A 22,803-nucleotide genomic window follows, 5' to 3' on the forward strand; every position below is an offset into this window, starting at 1 on the left:
CATGGAGGACTGGGCATTTTGAATCTGAGGCTCTACAACAAATGTCTGCTTCTTAAAAGATGGTGGAGGTATGAGAATGAACCTCAGAAGATATGGAGAACAATTATCTACAAAGTGTATTACAACAAAAGATATACTCAAAACAAACTTCTATCATGTACAGTCCTTGAAGGTATCTCAAACATGGAAAGGTGTTGATAAGGTTCGTTCGCTGTTCAATGCGTGTATTGAAAACAGAATTGGGAATGGGAAGGGGACATTATTTTGGTTTGATCGATGGTATGATGGGAACTGCTTACAAGACATCTTCCCGAATCTTTACAGACTTTCGTGCTCACCAAATACTACTATCCACGAGTTTCTTCAATCACCAAATAGATACGGAAATGATGCGGGACAATCCTAAAGGAGAGAGAAAAAAAAATCAATCCTAATGATCAAGCTCTCTTCTGTTCATCAACAACAAATCACGTCCGGCCAGAGGCTCATTATTCTCAGGACAGACAGTATAGTTGCCTATACTCTGCTCAGAAGGCGTGATTGATTGATATGAGACTAAAGCGAGATCAATCTAAATGATACAGACGAATGCCATTCGAGAGATCAGTAAACAACTAGCAATAGAGAATTTCATAAACAGATAGCAGAAATTAAACATGCTCACGAGTAAATGCAAAAAAAAAATATGGATGGAATGAGAGAAAATAAAATATTAAATCCGTAAGAAAAATCCAAAAAGATGATAAGAATCCAGATCGTGGTAGTTAAGAAACTACTCTGATTAGGGCTCTTAATCTTTTAACCAAACAGATCCATCGATAAAAAACTAGGTCTTTACCAACATCGAATTAAAAAAAATCAAAGATCAACTATTAAGGAACGAAGGTCCTTGACAGTATATGATCTGTAGAATAAGAAATCACTCCCTCTCAGCATGATAGATAAAAATTCTGGAGAGGACAGATCTTCTCTTGGCAGAATAGGCTTGCGTGGGTAGATGGTGGAGTCGAATCAGAGTCGCGGAATACTAGATCTTAAGTAGAAGGAGTAGGATAGAAAGTGGGCCTCATACCTCTCCTTGTGGGGTAATTTTGGGTCTCACACCCTCTCCCTCTCGGAGCGATTGACACAAGTATTTATGGAGTTTGTAAAATTCATTCATTCTCCTCTTCATGAAAGATATAAGGATTTATATAGGACTCTAAGGGTCCTGTTTCTTTAGGAATCTCTTACCTTTTACAAAGAAGAAATCAGCCCTCCACAAAAAAATAAAGCATTATATGTGATAAAATAATCTATCATGGGAAAGAAATCAGCCCTCAACAAAATAAGTAAGTAGCCAAGAACTCTTAAGAAATTCTAGGAACGAAATGAAACTTCATGTGGGTGCTTGATGCTTGACACAACTTGGCATGAGCACGGCATATGCTGGCATGCATATTTCTTCTCTTGGCATGTAGAGAGTGGTGGCTCCAAAGGTGACGTGGACAAATCCAAGTATGGCTCTATGGACCCAAAGCTAAATGCATTAAAAATTTATTGACTGAAAATAAATAACTGAAGTAGAATCAATCTAATGAGGCTTCTTCGATCTAAATCGAATTTAAATCATGTTATCGATTTTTGATGGCTCTAGTGTCCGCACCAATTCTCCCGAGATAAGAAAAACTCGACCCTGTCGAGTGTGGGTCGATTCCGCTCTGGTGATGCTCAAGTAGATCAGGATCAATGCATTGCAGCTCTTCTCGAGTGATCCAGGTATCTTCAAACTTCGATCGACCTCATCATCTGACCAGATACCGCTGATAGCCTTGACTTCAGGTGGAGAGGATCTGCTCATCAAAAATTTTCTCAATCTGATCATGTTTTGCTGACATTTTGGCTGGTGGACACTCAGGGATAGGCTCACTCTCAAAAGTTGGTTCAGGCTCAAATGGCTCACTAGGTATCCGAGTTGGTTCATTATAGGCGACAAGATCTATAATGTTAAAAGTAGAGTTAATCCCAAAATCATAAGGTAGGTCCACAACATACGTATTTGATCTGATTTTCTTTATGATTTTAAACGGACCTGCACCTCGGGCATGTAACTTCTTCACAGTTTCGGGTGGAAACCGTTTAGGCCTCAATCAAACCATCACATAGTCTCCTTCTGCAAACTTTTGGACACGTCGATGAGAATCTGCATTCTGTTTATAAACTTTATTGCTCATACTAATTTTTTTACTGATCTCTTTATGCAGACTCTTGACATGCAGTGCAAATGACTCTGCAGATTCAGAAATTTTAGCATGCATGGGTAGTGAGATGAGGTCTATTGATTTTTTAGGTTGATATCCATGAACTACTTCAAATGGACTCATGCCAATGGACCTATTAACAGAGCTATTATATACAAATTCGGCTTGGGACAGCAAAAGATCCCAGTTATCCATATGTTCCCCAATCAAGCAACACAAAAGATTTTCAAGACTCCTATTAACCACTTCGGTCTGACCATCTGTTTGCGGATGATAGACAGAAGAAAACTTTAGTTTTGTCCTTAAAAGGTGCCATAAGATTTTTCAAAAGTAGCTCATAAATCTAACATTTCTATCAGAAACAATGGTTTTAGGCAATCCATATAGTCTAACAATCTCATCAAAGTATATCCTTGCAACTTTTGATGCATCAGACATTTGGCAACAGGCCAAGAAATGGGCCATTTTTGAAAATCTATCTACAACCACTAGAATAGAATCATGCTTCCTAGCTGTCCTAGGTAATCCCAAAATAAAATTCATACTAACATCCTGTCAAGGACAGTCTGGTATAGGTAAGGGTATATATAGGCCAGTGTTTTATTTTCTCTATTTAGCCACAGCACATATTCTACATTGGGCAACAATTCGGATGACATCTCTTTTCAAGCTTGGCCAAAAGAACTGGACTTTTACCAACTCTATAGTTTTATTCCTACCAAAGTGTCCAGCTAATCCTCCAACATGTAATTCTCAAACTAAAAAATCTCTTAAAGATGTACGGGGGATACACAGCCTAGTTTCTCTAAATAGATAACCATCCTGAAGGGTATATTCACTACATTCTCTAGATGGCCCCTTTCGTAAAGCGGTAAGTATGTCACCAAAATCTGGACACTCCTCATAATTTTCTTTAACCTTATCAAAACCAATAATTTCTATACTAACAGTGGACAGCAAAGTATGACGACAACTCAGGACATCAGCAGCACGATTCTCTACACCTGCACGGTATTTTAAAACAAAAGTATAGGCTTGCAAAAACTCGACCCACCTATCATGTCTATGATTCAATTTCTTTTGAAAATTCAGGAATCTAAGGGCCTCATGGTCAGAGAACAACACAAATTCTTACGGTAATAGATAATGCCTCCAATATCTTAAAGCTTGGATTACCGCATAAAATTTTTTATCGTAGGTAGAATACTTTAGTTTAGAATCGTTAAGTTTCTCGTTAAAGTATGCTATCGGATGACCTTCTTGACTAAGGACACCACCAATCCCAACTCCTTACACATCGCATGCTACTTCAAAAATCTTAAATAAATCAGGGAGACATAAGATTAGGGCATGGGTCATCTTGTCCTTAATATCTAGAAAGGCTCTATTGGCTGTCCTAGTCCATTCAAATTTTTCCTTTCTAATGCAGTCAATGATGGGAGCGACTATGGTGCTAAATTCTTTTATGAACCTACGATAAAAGGTTGCTAATCCACGAAAACTCCGCACGTCATGCACACTCCTGGGCACTAGCCACTCAACTATTGCTCTAATCTTTTCAGGATCAGTAGATACACCATTGGGGGTAACAACAAAACTTAAAAAGATGATATGGTCTATCATAAAAGCGCACTTCTTAGGATTAGCATACAAGCTTTCTGTTTTAAGAACTTGACACACTCTTTGGAGATGATCTAGATAGTCTTCCCTAGTTTGACTATAGATTAAAATATCATCAAAATATACGACTACAAATACTCCTATAAATGGTCATAGAACTTGGGTCATCAACCTCATAAAGGTACTAGGGGCATTTGATAATCTAAATGGCATCACCATCCACTCATATAAATCATTTTTTATCTTGAAAGTAGTTTTCCACTCATCTCTCGGTCTAATCCTTTCTTGATGGTAACCACTCTTAAGATTAATCTTAGAAAAGATAGTGGATCCGGCCATCATATCTAACATGTCATCTAACCTAGGGATGGAGAAACAGTATTTAATGGTGATCTTGTTAATGGCACGGCTATCTATGCACATCCTCCATGTACCATCCTTCTTTGAAGTTAGTAGTGCAGCAACCACGCAAGGACTCAAACTCTCTCTCACAAATCTTTTTTTTATCAGCTCTCCAACTTGTCTTTATAGCTCGGCATGCTCATTAGGGTTCAACCTATAGTGGGGCAAGTTGGGTAGGGTAGATCCAGGAATTAAATCAATGACATGTTGAATGTTTCTCATAGGCGGTTAGTAATCTGGAAGATCCTCAGAAAAGACATCATGAAACTCACTAAGAAGGCTAGCTATTTTCTTAGGATAATCCACCTTAGAATCCTCACGAACTTCTCTAGCAGCAAGCATCCAAACTGGTAATCCTTCACTCATGGTCGTCTCTAATTCTTTAGCACCTATCAGATGAAGGCTTTTCTTCTTGAGATTTTCTTTTGATCCATTGCCTATCTTTCTATTAGTAGCCTTAGGTAGGGAAGGATTAATCATGATCTTCTTACCCTGATGAGTAAAGCTACAGGAGTTGGTTCGGCCATAAATCGTAACATCATTGTCGAATAGTCAAGGCCGACCTAATATGATACTTTCGACTTCCATAGGTAAGACATCGCACCACACATGATCCTGGTAGGAATGAAGCTGGATGGGCACACGGCATCTAAATTTGATAGGAATAGAAGAGGAATCAATCCAAGACACATGGTATGAACTTGGATGATCCACAGGAGTTAATCCTAATCGCTTAACTGTGTCGGTGGAGATGGCGTTGATACAGCTACTGCTATCAATGATCACCTTACAAATTTTATCATCAAATTTTATGAAGGTATAGAAAATAGAGGTCCTACGCCAGTCTTCACTTTCCTTAGTTTGTGCTAGGACATACCTAACGACTCCAAGCCTAAGGTCTAACTCAGGTGCGGCATAACCTAGGATGTCCTCAGTACTCTCAAATTGCTCGACTAAATCTGGATCAGCTTCATAAACTTTCTCCTCAATATTTTCTAGAGTTTCTCCTTCTAATTCTTCTATGAATAATGATCGGTTGGGGCATTGTGCAGCAAAATGACCGTAACCATGGCACTTGAAGCAATGGGATCGAGAACTACTTCATTTTGATAACTCTCCTATAGCTCTTTTTTCTTTATCTTCTTTTCTCCCAATAGGATTTATAAGTGGAGGTCCGTTACTAGGAGTTTGATTAATATTACGTCTCGATCCAGAAAGAGTTACTCGGCTAGATTTAGGACGATGGGGAGTCGAATATCTAGAAAATCTCTCAAAGTCTAAGATAAGTTGATAAACTTGTTCCAACGTGGTTACCTCTCGTAGAAAGAGCTCATGCTGAATATCCTCTCGTAATCCAACTCTAAATCTGGATAAAGTAACAACCCTATCTTTGGCTACTCCACATCTTATGAGGTATTCATCAAACCTCGTGATATACTCGATGACTGATCTATTTCCTTGAGTAAGCCTCTGCCATTGATCTAAAAGTCTTTGTTGATAAGAGGTGGGGAGGTACTTCTCTTTGAGTTTTTCTTTCATCTCATCCCAGGTTTCTATCAGATCTTGTCTTCTCTGATTGAGAAGACGCTCAACACTTTTTCAATAAAGTTGGACTTGTCTAACCAATTTCATCCTAGCAAATCTAACTCTCTTTGCTTCAGGCATTTCGTACCATCCAAAATAGTGGTCCATATCTGATTTCCAATCTAGGTACTTTCTCGGATCTAGACAACCATCAAAACTTGGAGCTTCGATCTTCACATTCCTAAGAATATGCTCATCTTGATCGAACTGGTTATGGTGCGGGTGTGCCCCTATAGGTCGATCAAGTTCTAGATTTCTACCTCTTTGTCCTATAGGTAGTCGGAGAGACTCAGATTTAGATTATTCTGGCTAGCTTCTTCTAATACCACTATTCTCTCATCTATGGCTTTCATAAATTTTTTTTTTTCATCAAACTTTTCAGTCAGAGCATTAATGATGGCTGCTATATTAGGATCAATATTGGTGTTGGGTGGGAAAGTAGGATGTTGGTACCAGGTACCTGATCTAGTGGTCATGCAACTCTAGGATGCAGAAATAAGGTGTAATAAAAATTAAAATGCATGAATATGAAATTTAGAGTGCGAAAATTTAATTTACGAAAATTTAAATTACTGAATTTAAACTAAAGCCCTAATCAACCGGCTCTGATACCAAATTGATGCGGGACAATCCTAAAGGAGAGAGAAAAAGAAAATCAATCCTAATGATCAAGCTCTCTTCTGTTCATCAACAACAAATCATGTCCGGCCAGGGGCTCATTATTCCCAGGACAGACAGTATAGTTTCCTATACTCTGCTCAGGAGGCGTGATTGATTGATACGAGACTAAAGTGAGATCAATCTAAATGATGCAGACGAATGTTATTCAAGAGATCAGTAAACAACTAGCAATATAGAATTTTATAAACAGATAGCAGAAATTAAACATGCTTACGAGTAAATGCAAAAAAGAAATATGAATGGAATGAGAGAAAATAAAACATTAAATCCATGAGAAAAATTCAAGAAGATGATAAGAATCCGGATCATGGTAGTTAAGAAATTATTCTGATTAGGGCTCTTAATCTTTTAACCAAACAGATTCATCGATAAAAAACAAGATCTTTACCAACATCGGATTAAAAAAAATCAAAGATCAACTGTTAAGGAACGAAGGTCCTTGACAGCATATGATCTGTAGAATAAGAAATCACTCCCTCTCAGCACGATAGATGAAAATTTTGGAGGAGATAAATCTTCTCTTGGCAGAATAGGCTTGCGTGGGTAGATGGTGGAGTCGAATCAGAGTCACAGGAACACTGGATCTTAAGTAGGAGTAGGATAGAAAGTGGGCCTCACACCCTCTCCTTGTGGGGCAATTTTGGGTCTCACACCATCTCCCTCTCTGAGCGATTGACACAAGTATTTGTAGAGTTTGTAAAATTCATTCATTCTCCTCTTCATGAAAGATACAAGGATTTATATAGGACTCTAAGGGTCCTGTTTCTTTAGGAATCTCTTGCCTTTTACAAGGAAGAAATCAGCCCTCCACAAAAAAGTAAAGCATTATATGTGATAAAATAATCTACCATGGAAAAGAAATCAGCCCTCAACAAAATAAGTAAGTAGCCAAGAACTCTTAAGGAATTCTAGGAAAGAAATGGAACTCCATATGGGTGCTTGATGCTTGACACAACTTAGCATGAGCACGGCACACGCTGGCATGCATATTTCTTTTCTTAGCATGTGGAGAGTAGTGGCTCCAAAGGTGACGTAGACAAATCCAAGTATGGTCCTATGGACCCAAAGCTAAATATATTAAAAATTTATTGACTGAAAATAAATAACTGAAGTAGAATCAATCTAATGAGGCTTCTTCGATCCAAATCGAATTTAAATCATATTGTCGATTTTTGATGGCTCTGATGTCCGCATCGGGAAACTTCCATAACCCACTCAACTCCATGGCTAGAAAAGAGCTTCACCAGTTGCAAACTATTCTAACAAACACCCAGCTAACTTCTGAAGAAGATGTAATACGATGGAGATGGAATACGGAAGGTCTTTTCTCAGTTCGGAGTGCCTACAACTTCTTCATCCACAGTGGAACGATTTCGAGTTTCCCCATGACCATTTGGTCCTTACCAATACCTGCAAAAATTAAGATCTTCATCTGGCTTGCATATCACAACAGATTGCTCACAGCAGACAATCTTCAAAAGAGAGTTTCCTGCACCTGATTACTGCCCCCTCTGCAACTCTATAGATGAAAACATTAACCATCTCCTCGTAGAATGCCATTATTCCTCCGAGATCTGGAACGTGATTACTCAACAACTTTCGATGACTAGTCTCTACATTTTAGAAATACATTATGGAGATCACGATAAAATCATCATGTTGAACAAGGTTACGTGGCGTTTCAGGTTAGCTTTTTCCGTATTTTGGTTCTCTTGGTTAATTAGTACTTCTGCTAGCTATGTTCAGAGGTTTGATCCCAACCAAGCCCAATTTTCATCCTTTAACCTGGCAATCAGGTGGATAAGCTGCTATCCCACCTCCAACAAAGTCTACGTAATTACGTGGCCATGTGCTTCTGATTTAGACCTGGAGACAATCTCCCAGTCATAGTTTCATATGTTTTGAAGAACTCGAGTTTGACACGTACCATGCGAGTAGAAATGGTGGAGTCTGAGAGAAGAGCCTTATGAAGTACACCATTAGGAGGCTTTGACTTCAATGGTAGAATAGTGGGAGGATTGTATATCATGTGCATCGGTCCTTATAGCCTGACATGCCAATCCCATGGGCCGATAGGTCCGCGTTCGGTTGTATGTATCTTTCGCACTAAAAATTGATTCATCTTCTTTCATGATATCGACTATTGGAACACACTATATATGGATCTTAAAGCACTATAAACAACTTCATTCTTCTGTCCGCAAAGATCTTGAAGTGATCATTATGCCATCTAATGGTGATGGATTCGTGTAAAGGAAAGGGAATCCATCTACTGCACGAAAGATAACACTCCTATCCCATAGATCCATGCCCAGTCAAAATGGCTTGGTTGAATGAGCAACCAGTTCCAAAATTCCCTTGGCATGGCATGCTACCAAATTCCTGAGTATGCTATATTTTCAGGTATGTGAAGAAAATTGACGAGGCCAGTCAGCCAAAAGAAAGCTACCAAGCCTGAGGCCAACGGCATCTTTTTGATAAGACTGGTAATTCTAGCGCCCCCGACATTGAGGCCTGCGATCTTATACTGGGACAATAATTTCACGTCATCCACTTCAGTGAAGTCAAATTTGTCATGCTTTTGCCGTTTCCATGATGTCGATCTTTGTGTAATCTTGGCACCAGAAGCCTAACTTGAGTTCTGTACGTGAAAGGGAATTGATATTGTCATTGATGTGAAATGGGGAAACATCATACCGCTCCAAGACAACGGCAAGGAAAAATCTTCCACCACCCGAAGATGACGAGAAAACTTCGTTGCAGTACTTACGGACTAAAGCGCGCATTATGATAAACCTTGATAGATCCCACCGATTCTGATCAGGGAGGGAAAGATAAAAAATGGTAATAGATGGGAGATATCTGACTCTCTTTAAACAAGCAATTGAAAACTTTGAATTTGTAATAACTTAGGATTTTGCTACAGTGCTTTATTATTATATTTTATTATAAAAGGCATTTTAGATATCTGCTTTTTCCTTCCACTTGTCCCACCCCCGCGCCTTGCCCCCCAACCCCCCGCCCCTCCCTGGCCGGCAGTCTTCTCTCCCCTCACCGGCGTTTGTGCCCCCCTACCCCCTCACGTGCTCGTACCAGCCCCCTTCCTAATGGCCTTCCCTCCTCTCATCGATTCTCGTGCTGCCACCAGACCCCCCCACCCCTCCTGTGCTTGTGCCACTCCATCACCCCCTCAAGTCTCTTCCGTCGCAGCGTGCCTCATGCCTCCTCCCTCGCCGCACCCTGGCGCCGCACTCCCCCCCTCCCCGCCATTCGCCGTCTTCTCTGCCGCAACGTGCCTCGCACCACCGACCCCATCCACGCCTCGCACCCCCCACCATCATCCCCCGCCCCTCCCCGCACCCCGATGCCGTGCTCCCTCCTGCTGTCTTCTCTGCCGCAACGCGCCTCATGCCTCCCAACTATCTTCCTTCACCTTTCCCCCTTATGGGTGCTGGTGGCATGACCCGCCTCTCCCCTTTCCCGTCTTCTCCACCGTAGTGCGTCCCGCACCCGCCCTCCTCTTGCAGCCCCCAAGTCTTCACTGATGCTCCCCTCTCTGCATGGCTCCCGCACTGCGCCCCCATCCCTCATCCATGGTGCCTCTGCCACACCTGCACTCCCCTCCCCCCCTCCCCCAAGTGGTGGTCTTCCCTCCACTACCCCGTCCCCACCCCCCCTCAATCCCCTCTCACAGCTTCCCATGCCACCACCCCCCACCGCCCGTTGCTTCTCTGTGCCACACTGCCCACCGCCATCCCCTCCCACTCCTCAACCTTCGGTGGCTCAGACGAGGTATTTTTAGGGGAAAAAAAAAAGAATCTTAATCTTTAAAATATTTACCGCACCAGTCGTATACATAGATCTCTCATCCAATTAAAATCTGAGTGATCCATATTTCATCAAACGATTCAAAATATATAAAAATTAAAAAAATTAAAATATCTTTTAAAGCACCGTAGTAAAATCCAATAAATTATAAATCCTAATAAATTAGGGTATCAAAAACTGAAGCCGTCTAAGATACCTCTCTCTTACACACACATGTTAGTTTTATAGTAATTTTCCTTCACACTTCTCAAAAGATTTTGTGATAAAATTATTTGCCCACTCATTTCCACAGTCATATAATGTTCTTACATTTTCTGCTTGTTAATAATCTAAGAAAGATATACTAGAAATTTTTTTTCCTGAAACTAATGATTAGGGTTGCACATACAGTTTAGAGTCAAATCTTTTGCCTTAATAAGGTTACTAATATTAGGGATACCTTAGTTTTAATGATTCAGGACTTCACCCAAAAAAATTATTAACTAAAATGATGTTTTGTCCTACATAAATATCTAAGGCTTTTCTCACAACATACTCAATGTATGACTAAAAACACATTGGAATAGTTGGAGACCCATACATGCATCTATTTAGTCCCACATCAAATATGTGTTGGAAATGTTTTTGATAACTATGCAAGATCAAGAACCTCAGTTTATAACCATATAGCTATTTTCTTAAAAAGGTCATAGGTTGTTATAGATTGTATCAAAGTAAATATAGTCGACAGCTTATGTGGTTAGGGGATGTTACAATTTGAAACCTTTTCAGCTGGTTGTACTGACTGTAATTTGACCCTCTTCCTGACGAGGATATCAGATTTGAATGGAAAGAGTATGTGAGGGCTCTTGCAAACATATATTTGATCAAATATCAGTATCTACTCTGCGAAGATCTTGGATATCCCTAATAATTAATGCTTTCTAACTAACCATTTTGGATAAGGTCTTGAATTACTATATTTCCCCTCTCATAGTCCACTAATTCTTTCTGTCTTTATAGAAGAGTGGATCAGGACAAGTCCTCCACTCACAACCCTGACCCAAGTAATAACCATGTAAACCTTTTTTAATAATTTATTTTTTAAAAGAAAAAGAAAATCCATCTAAAGCTTAATGTTCACTATGTTCATGAGATGTCATAGGGCTCGCATGATTTTAGTGTCAGTATAACAATATTTGAAGTACTGGGAGCATAACTAAATGCTTAATATATAACTCAATAAAGGTTACAACTCAAAGAACTGAATGCATGAAAATCACCTATTTAACCCTTGAGATCTCACTAATCACTTGCCAAAAGTAATCTATCACATGGAATACATAAGATTCCTTGTTGTGGGTGCCTAAGCTCATTACACTATAACAAAACAGGATATTAGCGACATAAAAATTAAAATTCATCACTAATAATAAATTTTTGTTAGTAATAGTTATTAATGACGAAATTATCGTCGCTAATATTTCATCGCAAATAATAGTATCATTGATAATTTTGTATGATGAAAAAAATTTTCATTGCCAATAATCAATATACCGACCAAAAATTTTCATTGTTAAATTTTTTTTTTTGAAAACTATTTATGATGAAAAATTTTAGTCACAAAAAAAGATAATTTACGATAAAATATTAAGTCTCTAATAAAAAATAATTATTTACAATGAATCATATTCGTCGCTATTAATTTAATTAAAAATTTTTCTGAAAATCAAACTTAAAAAAATATTAGCGACGTAAATTTTTATCGCCAATATGATAATTTTTGATAAAAATTTTTATCACTAATAAATTATCAATTATTTACGATGAAAATCTTTTTATTGCTATTAATTTAATTAAAAATTTTTATATAAATCAAATTAAAAAAAATATTAACGATGTAAATTTTTTATCATAAATATGATAATTTTTGACATAAATTTTTATCCCTATCAAATTATCAATTATTTACAATAAAAATATTTTCATCACTATTAATATAATTAAAAACTTTTATAAAAATTAAATTTAAAAAAATATTAGTGACGTACATTTTTCATCACAAATATAATAATTTTTGACGTAAATTTTTATCACTAATAAATTTTTAATTATTTATGATAAAAATATTTTTATCACTATTAACTTAATATAAAATTTTGATATTTTTAAATTTATTAATAAAATTATTTATGATCAATTTTTTGTCGCTAATATATTTTTTGATGACCAATATTTTGTCAAAAATAATTTCATTGCTAACAATTTACACATATTTTTTTAAAATAATTTATGAATATATATATATTTAATTTATATTTATAATATTTTTTATAAATTAATAAAAAATAAAAATAAAAAATTTACATAATAAACTCATAAATAAAATTTATCATTTTATTATATTAAATTAAAATTATAGGAGGTCTAAAATAAAAAAAATCTACATAAATAGGCCGTCAAGTATCGGCATCTGCAGAAAGAAAACGGGCTGAGAAAGAGGAGCATTCGGAAGAGCTCGGACTGGCTTGCTGCTGTCTCATCAGCTGCATCATTTACTCCATCTGCACTATCCGCTCCATCATCCGGATCTAAAGTCGTTGATATTCATCGATGCGTGCAGTCAATTCATCAGCTGACAGCACAGTCTGTCTCTGCATCTCCACCAATCGAGCATCACAGGCAGTATGGATGTCAGCCCTGGACGAGCATGAGGATGAGGGAGCACTGATTTCATGCCCTAGATTCCTAACATAATAGAGTCTCATACCAAGTACCTAATCACAGTTCTCATCATCTGTGGGTGCGGTCGAGCCCTCAGAGATAGGCTGGGATCTGATGTCTATCATACGATCTTGAAAATTAAAATTATAGCTATTTTAATTTCGTACTGAAAATCAAACTGTGAATAAAAAAAATAATTGAAAAAACTTACAAAAAGCTCTTGGTTCCCTGTCATCCACTCTTCTGACCATCGTTGGTAGGTCCGCTGGTAGATATCGATCCTACAAGGAAGCTCTCCACTCTCTGCATATCTCTGTAATTTGAAAATAATTAATTAAAAAAATTTTAAATAATTAAAGAGTTAAAATATATTAATTAAAAATTACTTATCATCTGCTTCATTTGACGAGCGAATGACCTCGAACCCTCACAATGCGATACGGTCTGTCTCGTCTAATTCATCACATTTTGGACACATCATCTTTGTACAGTTAGCAATCAAATTAGTAGATAACAAACTAAATTTAAGAATAAATGATTCAATCATTAAACTCTAAAAAAAATAAGTTTGGATGTGTAATTTGATATGTCGGATCCTCGTAATGCCGATATATGAGAGTCCAATCATCCATAGTGATGCTGTAAAAGGGCCGCTGTCGCATTGCCTCCACCCCATGATCCTTCATCATATGGTACCAATGTTGATGGATGCGGTGGCGATACTCCTTGAAATACAAAGATAAATGAGCGTCCATAGCTCGCTGCACGCGATCCTCTTCAAAATCAATAATATCAAATACACCCTGCCAATCATAAATATTAGAAGAATACTATGCTAATAAAATATTTATAATATAATTTATTTTATCTGTAATTGGATGTAAAAAATCTCTCTCTAAGCTCGTACAATGTGATGCCAATCGAAAAGCATCACAAGACCATAACTGCGATATATGATATCCAGCTCGATCTGCCACAGTTCGCACCATCCTCTAATGGGCTTGGTGTAGCCTGGTGGTATCTCAACACGGAGACGCTGTCTTCAGTGCTCACATCTCCAATACTCTAGAGCGAGGTTCTTCGATGGACCTCACCATCACCTCACCACTGGTGGAGACTGACCTGAAACAATAATAAATAAATCATTAGTACGATAGCTATCTAAATAAAAAAAATTAAATTTTATTATATAAAAAGTATAATAATACCACTCGGATCCGCCTCACTCAGACTAGCCTCATTGCGACTTATCAGTGTAGGACCCTCTGGTGACGAAGCGGGTGCGGCAGTAGAAATGGGTGAAGATGCCTCAGCCTCAAGGATAGGCTGCGAACGCAAACGTCGTCGTCTGTCTCTTGATGTCATACCTATAATTCTTGACATATAAATAAATATAATATTAAATAATAATAATAATAAATAAATTATATTTTAATAAATAAAATTATATCGCATACCATTATTGTAAGAAAAGATTGAACAAAGAATATAGATCTACTCATCAATATTTGTATCTTTCTCGATGTGTAGATCTTCTTCCGAATCACAATAATTGACTAATGTATCATCTTCTATCTCATCATCATTTATGAACTAATTGTCGCTCTCTGACTCATCAAGATTAAACACAAAATCAGCTTCAACTTCGTTAGATGGCAGATCAGTCCTATTCAAAGGAGCTGTTACAAATTTTTCATCAACAAAAAACTTGGCTAATGTTTGCTCTTCCTCTTGAAAAGCTTCCTCTTCATGTAAATCTAAATTTTCATCCATCTCTAATTGGATTGGTATGTCATATACGTCTCTAAATATTATTTTTTGTATGATATAATAATTATCTCGATACTCTAGATCCTTCAAATATATTACTTATTTCGTTTGAGTTGCCAATATATATGGCTTATTCTGATACCATGTTCATGCAAAGTTTATATTGATAAAGTATAGATCGATATGAATACCGATCTTTTTATTGCTAATATCACACCATTCACACTGAAACAAGAATACAAAATTAGTGGACTCATACTTTAGTTCTATGATATCTATCAGTACACTACAATATTCAATCTCTTCTTCTCCTTCATATCCTATCGTAGCAATCCCACTATTTTGGATCCGTCATCGTTGCATCTCAAACTTCCTTGCATGAAATCTCATTCCTCCAATGATACTGGATGTGTAGTAGTTAACTCTTCGATCGAAGCCACATACTAAATCATACAACTCATCGATCGCACCCTCTTCTTTATTGAAATACTTATATTTTATCTACACCATAACATAAAAAATTATGTTAGTTTAAATAATTATTTTTATAATTATTAAAAATAATGTATTACTAATACAACTTACAAGAATACCAAATTATTTTATAAATTTTTTCTATATCGATCATCAGCATCCGTATTATTCTCTCTGTATAATATATTTTTATGCTCACTGCAACAAGTCATGATTTTTAACTTTACATCGATATTAAAAAATTATTTAGAATATTAAACAGTATGCTAAGATGGTACTTATTCAATGAAATCTTCAATTTTTTCATAATTATTTAGAACATAGAAGTATACCTTGGATAACTCATTTACGTCCATAAATTCATATTTTCTTCTACCAATGGGTCGAACTGTTTGTTTAAATATAGACAACATCGATTCATTGTCACCTCATTCATGGTTTGTGTTACGATCAGTATAATTAAATCTTATTTCGATATCGTCAAGATACATTGAGTAGAATGTGACACACTCCATAGCTATGTATACTTCTGCTATAGACTCTTCAGGCCGTGCTTTATTGTGCATATACTTTTTAAGATATATAAAAATCTATAAATAAAAATAAATTTAAATTTTAAAAATATTTTTATATCTTATAACTGATATGATAAAGTACGTATAATTTTTTTATCTTTCAATAGGATAGATCCCCCAATAATGTATCGATCCAGTCAAAAGAGCTTCTTTTAGAAGATGAATAGTCAGGTGCATAATAACATCAAAAAATGATGATGGAAAATTTTTTTTCTAACTTACAAAGAATGAGCATGATATCCTTCTCACACTTCTCAAGTAAGTTAATCCTCAATTTTTGACAATACAGTTCTCGGAAGAACACTCCTAACTCAATCAATGCAGTTTGAACATCACCATCCAAATAGCCACGTATGACTACAGAAAGCAAGCATTGCATCATCATATGGGAGTCAAAATTTTTCATGCTAGAGATATTACCGTCATTGTTCTTAACACACCATGATACGTTTGAAGCGTATGCATCAGAAAATTTTATGATTTTGAACTATCCACAGAAATTTTTTTTTTCTCGTCGAATAGCGAATAACATGCAGGTGGCATAAAAAATCTATCACCTCGATGAACTAAATGCAACTCCAATCGGATTCTCATTTTCTACAAATCAAGGCGAGCTTTTGTACTATCTTTTATTTTTTCTGAAATGTTCAATACAATATCGATGATATTATCATAAATATTCTTCTCAATGTGTATTACATCTAGATTATGATGTAGTAGCTGCTTCCAATACAGTAGTTCGAAAAAGATGCTTCGCTTCATCCAATTCAACTCAGCTTCAATATGTTTTTGCTTGCGAGTACCCGATATTTTTTCAAATTGAACGTTTTTAATGACTTCAAGTTGTTCTAAAATTTTTGCTCCACTTAACTCTTTAGATGGTGGACGCCGGTCAGACTTACTATCAAAGTATTGGTTGTAATAGATCCTTCAAGAATGATTATCAGGTAGAAATCACCGATGACCTATGAAACATATTTTTCATCCATGCTTTAAATGTAAGGAGGATGCATCCTTGTTGCATATTGGATATACCAGATATCTTTTGGTGCTTCATCCAGATAAGTTTTCATATGCAGAAAAAATATTTATGCTCCATAAAATCAGAGCATGCAACTTAAAATTTTTTTGACTCACAGAATCATATGTCTGTACTCCATTTTTTCATAGCTCTTTCAGATCATCGATTAACGGTCGTAGATATATATTAATTTTATTATTTGATGCTTTCGAATCCGAAATCAATAGTGATATAAAAATAAATAGTTTTTTTATGCACTTTCAAGGTGACACATTATATACAACTAGCATCACACACTTTCAAGGTGACACATTATATACCACTAGCATCATAGGCCACATGCTGTAAGAAGTACTCAAATTATTAAAGAGATTAAATCCATCTATCGTTAGACCAAGCTGGATATAGTGCAGGTCTCTCACGAAGTGTGAACGCTTTGCATTAAAGTCTTTTCACACTATGGAGTCAGTTGAGTGGCTAAGTATGTTCTCCTCTAGAATCCACTGCTCATGATGCCATCTCATTTCTTCAGCTATCTTTATGGATATATACAGCCTTTGAAGTCTTAGAATCAATAAAAAATATCTCAAAATCTTTTGAGGTATCTTCTTTTCTTTCTTGTTATCAATTTTGTACCTAGGCTCACTGCATTTTGGATATTCAGTTGCCTGTTCATTATCCTTATAAAATAATATACCATCATTTTTGCAGACATATATAGGAATATAGCAAGTCTCAATTTTCGTATGTATATTTTTACTCCAAAATATGATTTCAGAAGTCTCTCTCTATCAAAAAAAAGTTACTTTAATTAATGTCAAATTTTGATCAAATGACTTCTGACTCTATCGATTCATAATTTTAATATAAAATAATTTTATCAAAAACTCTAACTTGAAGAACTTTGTACAATTTGGATAGAGTGGCTCTCGTGCATCCCTTACAAGCTTTGCAAACTATTCAGAAGTCTCTTCTACCTCAAGTCGGATATTATGTTCATGATCAGAATTACCTTCAGATGCATTAGTACTCATGCGTGCATTTGAACAAACATCCTGATGTAAATCATCCAATAGTTCTCCTATACCACCATGTTTGATAGGTTTAGCAGCACATTATCATCTTCAGTATCGCCATCATCGTGCATAACTTCATTCGGATCACCCTCCCCATGCCATATTCAGTGAGTATACTTTTTATCCATACCATAACATAGCAGATGCTCCTCAATAAGTGTTATGCGATGATATACCATATTGAGACATCTCTTGCATGGACACTTTATCCGACCAGCAATGTCAACCTTATGCCATGTAAAGTCAATAAAATCTCAAATATTTTTTCGATATTCAGGTAAACAAATACCTCTAGTATTCATCCAATTTTTGTTGACATCCATCTAACAACAAACACGAAAATTATTAACAACAAAAAAATTTTCAGTGATATTCATCCGAATTGGATCCCGATCTAAATTTCAAATTGAATTTCGATCCAAATTCTGAACCAAATTTCGATCCGAATCTGAACAAAGATCATTTTATACAAAACAGCATACATTAAAGAATACAAACTGAACAGTAACATAAAAAATCTTCTTCCATCAATTTAATGAAGCAAAAATATATGATCTTATCCATTTCAAATCATTACTAATAGGTGTGATCCTATCCCTTTCAAAAAAATAATAATCTTATTATTATTATTAGTTGATATTTTATTTTATTATTATAAAAATTTTGACAGTATCTCTCCATGGTTCTCTAAGTATTACAACAAAATAGGTTATTAGCTACAAAAGATTTTCATCGCTAATAACATATTTTCATCGCTAATAGATATTAGCGATGAAAATTTTATCATTAATTTTTTATCACCAATAATTCCATCATTGATAATATTTTACGATGAAAAAAAAAATTATTGCTAATAAAGGATATTTGTGATGAATATTTTTCATCATTAAAAAAAGATAAAAAATTTAATCATAAAAAAAGATATTTATGATGAATTATACCATCGTTAATAAATAAAAAATTAATAGTGATAAAAATATTTTTATCACTATTAATTTTAAAGTTTTAGCGACTAAAAGTTTACGTCATAAAAAATATTTTTTGCAACAAAAAAGTTTCATAGCTATTAATTTAACAAAAAAAATTTTAAAAATAAAAATGAATAATATTTGTAATGAAAAATTACATCATAAATAATTCAATTTATGATAAAAATTTATGTCACTAATAATTATTTACGATAAAAATTTTCTATCACTGTTAATTATATATTTATTAAAAAATTAAATTATGTTAGTAAAATATTTTTTACAATGAATCTTTCATCATGAAAAATTCTATCGCTAATAATTTAGTCATATTTTTTTAAAAAAATTTATGAATATATATTTTTAATTTATATATATAATATTTTTTATAAATTAAAAAAATTATAATAAAAAATTTATATAATAAAATAATAAATAAATTTTATTATTTTATTATATTAAATTAAAATTATAAGAGATTTAAAATTTAAAAAAAAATACATCAATAAGTCATTAAATATCGATATCTGGAGAATGAGCTAGGGACGGAGAGTGCTCGATAGAGCTCAAACCGGCCTACTGCTGCCTCATCAGCTATATCGTTTGCTCCATCTGCGCCATCTGCTCCATCATCTGGATCTGGAGCTGCTGATACTCATCGACATGTGCAGTCAACTCTTGAGCTCAGTGCTCAACCTGCTGTCGATCTTCGACAGCCTATCTTTGTACCTTCATTAGTCGAGCCTCGCACGCAGAATGGATGTCAGCCCTAAATGAGTCTGAGGATGAGAGAGAAGTGATCCCATACCTTAGACTCCTAACATAACAGGATCTTGTACCAAGCATCTGATCACAGATCTCATCATCTATGGATGCGATCGAGCCCTCAGGGGTAGGTTGGGATCTCATGTCTGTCATACGATCTTGAAAATTAAAATTAGAGTTATTTTAATTTTTTAATAAAAATTAGACTGCAAATAAAAAAATAATTGAAAAAACTTATAAAGAGCTCCTGACTCCCCATCGTCCACTCCCCCAACCATCACTGGTGGGTCCGCTGGTAGATATCGATCCTACCAAGAAGCTCGCCACTCTCAGCATCTCTCTGCAATTTGAGAATTAACTAAAAAAATTTAAATAACTAGAGAATTATATATTAATTAAAAATTAAAAATTATCTACTATGTTCTCCATGTGACGAGCGAACGATCTCAAACCCCCATAATGCGGCACGATCTGTCTCACCCGATTCACTACATTCTAGGCACATCGTCTTTGTAAAATTATCAGTCAAATTAGTAGATAACAAATTTAATTTAAAAATAAATGATTCAGTCATTAAACTCTAAAAAAAAAATTTTAATGTGTAATCTGATATGCTGGATCCTCGTACTGCCAGCATATGGCAGTCTAATCAGCCATAGTGATGCTGTCATAGGGCTGCTACCGTACTGCCTCCTCCCCATGATCCTATACCACCCAATACTAATGCTGATGTATGTGATGGTGATAATCCTTCAAATGCAAGGATAGATGAGTATCGACGGCTCACCTCACACGATCCTCCTCAAAATCAATGATGTCGAATACATTCTGCAAATAATAAATATTACAAAAATACTATACAAATTAAATATTTATAATATAATTGATTTTACCTGAAAGTGGATGTAAAAAATCTTTCTCTGAGCTGGTAGAATGTGACGCCAATCGAAGAGCGTCACGAAGGCATAACTGCGGCATATGATGCCCAGCTCAGTCTGCCATAGCTCGCACCATCTCCTAATGGGTCTGGTGTAGCCAGCTGGTATCTCAATCTGGAGATGCTGTTCTGGATGCTCGCATCTCCAACGCTCTAAAGCGAGGTTCTTCCATGGACCTCGTCTTCACCTCACTATCGATGAAGACTGGCCTGAAACAATAATAAATAAATTATTAGCATGATCAAAATAAAAGAATCAAATTTTATTATATAAAAAGTATAATAATACCACTGAGATCTGCCTCACTGAGATCTGTCTCACGGGGACCCTCTGACAGTAGAGCTGATGCGGTAACGGAGATCGATGAAGGTGCCTCAACCTCCAAGGTAGACCGTAAACGTGAACGTCATCGTCTGTCTTCTAGTGCCAAATCTATAATAATTAAAATATAAATAAATATAATATTAAATAATAATCAAATAACATTCTAATGAATATAATTATATCGCATACCATTATTGCAAAACAAGATTGAACAAAGAATATAGATCTACTCATCAATATTCGTATCTTCCTCGATGTGTTGATCCTCCTTCAAATCATAGTAATCAATATATGTGTCGTCTTCTATTTCATCATCATTTATGAACTGATCGTCGCCCTCCGACTCATCAAGATTAAATATAAAATCAACTTCAACTTCGTTGGATGGCAGATCAGCCATATTCAAAGGTGCCGTTACAAGTTCTTTATCAATCAAAAGCTCGGCTAATATTTATTTTTCTTGCTGAAAAGCTTCCTTTTCATGTAAATCTAAATTTTTATCCATCTCTAATCAGGTTGGTATGTCATATACGTATCTAGATATTATTTTCTGTATAACATGCCAATTATCTCAATACTTTAAATCCTTCAAATATATTACTTGTTTTGCTTGAGTTGCTAATATATAGGCTCATTTTGGTACCATATTCGTGCAAAATTTATACTGATAAATTATGAATCGATATGAATATCGATCTTTTTATTACTAATATCACACCATTCATAATAAAATAAAAATACAGAATTACTGGACCCATACTTCAATTCTATGATATCTACCAGTACACCATATTAATCAATCTCTTTTTCTCCTTCATATCCTGTTGTAGCAATCCCACTATTTTGGGTCCGTCGTTGCATCTCAAGCTTCCTTATGTGAAATCTCATTCCTCTAATGATACAGGATGCATAGTGATTAACTCTTCGATCAAGACCACATGCTAAATCGTGCAACTCATCGGTCGCACCCATTTTTTTATTGAAATACTTATGTTTCATCTACATCATAAGATAAAAAATTATGTTAGTTCAAATAATATTATTTATAAATAAATAAATAATGTATCACTAATGTAACTTACAAGATCATCAAATTATTTTATAAATTTTTTTCTATATCGATCATCGACATCCGTATTATTCTCTCTACATAGTATACTCTTGTACTCACTGCAAGAAAATATGATTTTTAATTTTACATCGACATGAAAAATTTTATTAAATAGTAAATGATATGGTAAGATGGTACTTACTTAATAAAATCATCAATTTCTTCAAAATTATTTAGAATATAAAAATATACCTTGCATAGCTCATTCACATCCATAAATTCATATCTCCTTGCACTAATAGATCGAACCATTTATTTAAATATAGACAATGTTGGTTCATTGTCATCCCATTCACGGTCTGCGTTACGATCTGTACAATTGAATCTTATTTTGATATCGTCAAGATATATCGAGTAGAATGTGACACACTCGGTAGCTACATATGCTTTCGTTATAGATCCTTCAGGCCTTGCTTTATTACGCACATACTTTTTTAAGGTGCACAAGAATCTGTAAATAAAAATAAATTTAAAATTTAAAAATATATTTATATTTTATAATTGATATGATAAAGTATGTATAATTTCTTTACTTTTCAATAGAATACATCCATCGATAACATACCGATCCGATCAAAAGAGCTTCTTTTAAAAGATGAACAGTTAGATGCACCATAACATCAAAAAATGATGGTGGAATAAAAATGATGATAAAAATATTATTATTAGTAGATATTTTATCTCATTTTTATAAAAATTTTGGTAACATCTCCCCATGGTTCT

The 22,803-nt window shown here is 35.2% G+C and overlaps 1 protein-coding gene and 1 pseudogene across 1 annotated transcript in view; one reads left to right on the plus strand and one right to left on the minus strand.

Annotated features, from left to right (window-relative positions):
• The window catches only part of LOC109506762 (uncharacterized mitochondrial protein AtMg01250-like), a 727-nt gene extending 705 nt beyond the window's left edge, over window positions 1-22 (plus strand). Inside the window, exon 2 of the mRNA XM_073245164.1 lies at window positions 1-22. This exon is cut by the window's left edge and continues 88 nt beyond it. Coding sequence (XP_073101265.1) covers window positions 1-22 — 22 coding nt within the window.
• A 61-nt stretch (window positions 23-83) lies between these two features.
• On the minus strand, window positions 84-8,562 carry LOC140852196 (uncharacterized; annotated as a pseudogene).
• Between the last annotated feature and the right edge of the window lie 14,241 nt (window positions 8,563-22,803).

This window comes from Elaeis guineensis, chromosome 10 (genome assembly GCF_000442705.2).
Source record: "Elaeis guineensis isolate ETL-2024a chromosome 10, EG11, whole genome shotgun sequence".
Lineage (NCBI taxonomy): Eukaryota > Viridiplantae > Streptophyta > Magnoliopsida > Arecales > Arecaceae > Elaeis > Elaeis guineensis.